At 48.9% G+C, this 4,751-nt stretch overlaps 1 protein-coding gene across 1 annotated transcript; it reads left to right on the top strand.

Annotated features, from left to right (window-relative positions):
- The first annotated feature begins 1,726 nt into the window (after positions 1–1,726).
- Positions 1,727–1,957, top strand: LOC144224345 (heat shock factor-binding protein 1-like). The gene has a single exon (XM_077755268.1). It carries the CDS (start codon positions 1,727–1,729, stop codon positions 1,955–1,957), a length of 231 nt encoding a protein of 76 aa, XP_077611394.1.
- The last annotated feature ends 2,794 nt before the right edge of the window (positions 1,958–4,751 follow it).

Raw genomic sequence — 4,751 nt, 5'->3', positions numbered from 1 at the left:
TATCTCCTAGCTGGCAAGCCAGCAGAGTAGGTGTTCACGCGAAAGTCCCACCAGACACTCTGGGTTCTCTCGTGGTTTGCCATTGCTTCTTATTTATTTTTTCTGTACAAAGGTCTTTAACATTTAAAAGACAGAGTCATAAATGTTTTACATTAGATCCTCAGCCCTTACTCATAGCTGTAATTTGGTGCCTTTTTACCAACCTCTCCCCATTTCTCCCTACACTAGCCCTCGGCAACCACCCATCAGCTCTCTGTTGCCGAGCTTGCCTTTTTTAGATTCTACATATAGGTGATAGAATCCAATACGTGCCTTTCCCTGTCTGGTTTATTTCACTTAGCATAATGCCCTCAAGGTCCATCCATGTTGTCACAAATGGTAGGATTTCCTTCTTTCTCGTGGCTGAATAGTAATATCCCACTGCATTTAGGACTCATTTTCTTTAGCCATTCCTCCACTGATGAACATTCAGGTTGTCTCGATTCCTTGGCTATTGTGAATCATGCCACTAGTTCTTAATCAGTTTTAGGTTAGGGATTCTCTGGACAGGTGGGTAGTTTTGCATACAATTCCACATGCTCATCGATCCCTTAACCCTCAGGTCAGAAGCTCCTGCTCAGGATGGGTGTATCTGGCCAGAGGAAGTATTGGGGGTAGGGAGGGGCAGACAGAAGGAGGGGTTCTCCCGGGCAAGCGCTGGCCAGCAGTAGGAGCTCAACAGATGCTTGCGAAAGGAAGGCCCGATGGCACACACAATTCTCAGCGTGGGAGAGTCAAGAACAGCACTTTAGGTCAACTGTTGAATTATGATAATATAAAAATATACCCTATCAGAGCGCAGCCATCAACCTTTCTGCCTTGCGCTTGTAAATGGGAGACTAGTACCTGCCTCATGGTGTGGCGAAGGCTACGTGAGTTCATACCAGAAGCCATCTACATGCTCATGGCCCCCAAGTCCCTACGTCCAACCCAGATCTCTGTCAGGACCCTCCTGGCTGCATGTGGATGTTACATGGGCACCTCAGACTCAAGCCAAATTTAAAGTCCTTCTCCTAAAGTTCCCCACCCCCACACGTGCCCAGGCTTCTGCTTCTCAGTGATTGCTGGTCTCAGTGAGTTGTTGACTGGCCCTTGATTCCTGTCTCTGTGTCCCCATGTTCCATCAGTCCTTGAGTCCTGCTCGGTCTGTTTCTGAAATGCCTCCTCATTTTTGCAGCCACACCCCTTGACCAAGTCAGCATCTGGCTTGACTTGCTTCAGGCAGTTGCCTTCATCAGGTGACTCCATTTTCCGGCTGTAGCTGGAAACAAGCTCATGCTCCTCCTTCTGCACGAAACCGGAAGGACCTCCAGTTGCCCGGAACAAGGAATTCAAACTCCTCTGCTGGCTTCCACAGCATGGCCGCTAGCGGCGCTGCCAGCTTCCACTCCTTGCATGGCCTGCCCTCTCTCTTGACCGGCCTTCCCTCCATCTGCTGGGAACTCCGTGGTCCCAGGCCCCGTTCCTCGAGGCTTCTCGTCGAGGGCTCAGGTCGCACATCAGTTCCTCCAGATGTCCCTCTTTGCGCCCAGCATCAGCCCATCTCCACTCTCCGCACCTGTGAGTTACTTAACTGCCCTCCTGATAATAGAAGCTCACCCCTTGCTGCATCGGGGGCACCTAGCACACTTCCTGGCGTGCAGTTGGTGCTTAAATAGTTGTTGAATGAAAGCTGGGAACCGGGGACATGACTGACACTGACCCCAAGACCTTGCAAGATCTCCCCTCAATGGTGCAGACACTCCTGCAACAGATGCTCCGCACGTTTCAGACCACGTCCCACCCGATCATTAGAAGAATTGGTGACACGAGTAGGCACACGGACAACCTGGAGAACAGCGTTGCAGACCTCGTGACACAGGCTGGGGCGGAAGGACTGGAAGGTGACAACAAAATACCTACCACACCAAAGAGCTGAAGTTTGCTAACTTACCCTGGAATCCGGAACACTATTTTTACAAGCCAAGAGAAGAACAAATGGCTTTAAAAAAAATTTTTTTTTTAAATGTTTTATTTATTTCTAGGAGAGAGAGACAGCGTGAGCAGGGGAGGGTCAGAGAGAGAGGGAGTCACAGACTGAAACAGGCTCCAGGCTCTGAGCTGGCAGTCAGCACAGAGCCCGACGCGGGGCCCGAACCCACGAACCGCGAGATCATGACCTAAGCAAAAGTCGGACGCTTAACCGACTAAGCCACCCAGGCGCCCCTAAAAAAAAAATTTTTTTTAATGGTCCTTTTGAGAGAGAGTGAGCGAGAGGGAGACAGAGAATCCAGAGTGGGCTCTGTGCTGATGGCGGTGAGCCCAATTCAGGGCTGGAACTCACAGACTGAGATCATGACCTGAGCTGAAACAGAGTTGGATGCTTAGCCGACTGAACCCCCCATGTGCTCCCCAAGTGACTTTTTGAAGCAACTACTATCTAGAGACAGCTTTTCTATTATAATGTGTGCATTCTTCCTGCCATATACTCCATGAGCTTATAGAGTGATTTCCCTCCTGGTTTCTTGAACATGGTCACTTCACATCTTGGACCTTGGTCAGTTGTGCTGTTAAATATTAAACACTAACACTTCAGCAGTTCTTGCATAAAACTGTCACAATTTTTATTGTAAAAAAATTGTTGAATGAATGCTAAACCCATTAAGCACCTACTCTGTTCCACGGACCCCACTCGATCCTTAATTCAGGTTTCCCCATTTACTCCTTACCACGACTTCTGTGGTCTTAACGAAGAACCAGGAAGTGTGGCTGCCAGTGGGTGTTAGACCAGGATTTGAGCCACATCTGGATGACGCTCAGCCTGGATTCAGCACATCCCAAGCCTCAGGCCTTCAACACAGGTCACCAATCGTCCCAGCGTGCCTGGGACTGAGGGGGTGCTAGGACGTGGGACTTGCAGTGCTAAAACCAGGGACATCCCAGGCGCACCCGGACAACCTATCGCTCACCTCACTGTGTTAACAGACTGCAGTGTCGCCACATCTGTGTGTTACTTAGAACTTCCTGTGTCATCATTTTTACCCACTCGCTTTCCCATGGGCTTATCCTAAAAGGCAAATCACAGTTGTGATGGGCTGGTTACAGTGTTGCTGACGTGCGGTAAGAGGAAAGCAGTTGGTCTGTTTATCCATAAAGTTATCTCAAGAGCTCCGGGGTGATCCTGGCCTGTGCTGTGAAACCCTGTCCAACCTTGCGCTTCCCCAGACCCACAATCTGTCCTTCCAGCCTCTGAGCTCTCTCTGGGAAGCCCCGGGCCTGCCTGCCTGGATCTCGGTCCAGCAGGATCCGTGCTCACTAGGGTGTGGGGGTTACCTCCTTCAGTACACAGGGTTCCCCCGAGGGCCGTCTCCCTAAGATACTGGTGAACGAGCCTCCTATTACTGACATCCGGGTGTGTGTGTGTGTGTCGCGGGGGTTGGTAAGCAGTGCGTCTAGGCCATAGCTGGTACACTTGTCCCGGTCATGATATGGACCCAGGTGTGCCCGCTTATCTCCAGCGGAGTCAGAACATAGACCCAGCTAGCTCCTTAGGAAGACCTGGTTGATTTGGGCTAGTCTTGGGACCCTCTGCTCCCTTAGCAAGCAGAGTGCTGAGGGCTGCGTCCTGAGCCCTTTGACCTCTGCCTTGACACTTCCTGTCATTCTAGAGCTGCCCGCATCTAGGTGGCTCTCCCCACCAGTTCCACAGGGGGGCGCTGTAGCACCACAGTCAAGAAATAGAACACCGGCAATAGCCTGTCAGCCTGGGTCTCTTCCAACTTTGTATTCATCAATTCATTCAATAGTTATTGACTGAGCATCTACTATGTGCTAGGCTCCCTCTTAGATATTCGGTGCACGGCAATGAGCGTCCACCACAACAGTTCTGCCTGCATGGAGATTCCGTGCCAGCAGTGCTCTCCCAGGCCATGCTGCTGACCCAATGAGGCTGATCGTCCTGCCTCCAGATTTTCTGGAGCCGCCTACATGGCTCTGCTTAGAGCTTTGGAGCTCCCTTCTCCCTTGCCCCAGATTAAGATATCACAAGAAAATTACAAACCAACATCCCTTATATATATAGATGCAAAAATCCTCATCAAAATACCAATAAACGGAATCCAACAGCATAGTAAACGGTTGTGCACCATGACCAGAGTGGGGTTATACCAGGAGGACAAGGTGGTTCAACACCAAAATACCAATGTAATACAACACGCTAATAGGATGAAAGGGGAAAAATGATCATCTCCATTAACACAGAAACGTGTTTGACAAAATCTTACACACTTGCATGAGAAAAACAGAAAACTAGAAGTTCAAGGGAAGTGGCTCAGTGTGATAAAGACCATATAGGAAATAACCACGGCTAACACCAAACTCAATGATAAAGTGCTGAAAGATCTCCCGAAATCAGGAACAAGGCAAGTGCCCAGTTCACGACTGCTATTCAACATGTACTGAAAGTCCTAGGCAGAAAATCAGATAAGAAAAGGAAGTGAAAGGCGTCTAAATCGAATTGGAAGAAATAAAACTATATACGCAGATGACATAACCCCATGTATAGAAAATCCCAACTATCTGCAAGAAAGCTACTAGAGCTAGTAAATATTCAGTCAAGTTTCAGGGTACAGGATCCACACACAAAAATGCACTGTGGTTCTTTACACTTGTAAAAGCAATAAGAAAAAAGATATTAACAAGACAGTTCTGTTTACAATAGCATCTAAGAGAAT

The sequence above is a fragment of the Crocuta crocuta genome, unplaced genomic scaffold (assembly GCF_008692635.1).
Source record: "Crocuta crocuta isolate KB4526 unplaced genomic scaffold, BGI_CrCroc_1.0 scaffold548, whole genome shotgun sequence".
NCBI lineage: Eukaryota > Metazoa > Chordata > Mammalia > Carnivora > Hyaenidae > Crocuta > Crocuta crocuta.
The sequence above is the reverse complement of the archived record's forward strand: the minus strand, read 5'-3'. Positions and strand labels throughout refer to the sequence as shown.

Coding starts and splice junctions, on each gene's coding strand:
- LOC144224345 (XM_077755268.1), top strand. CDS start 1,727: ATGACTGACACTGACCCCAAGACCTTGCAAGATCTCCCCTCAATGGTG.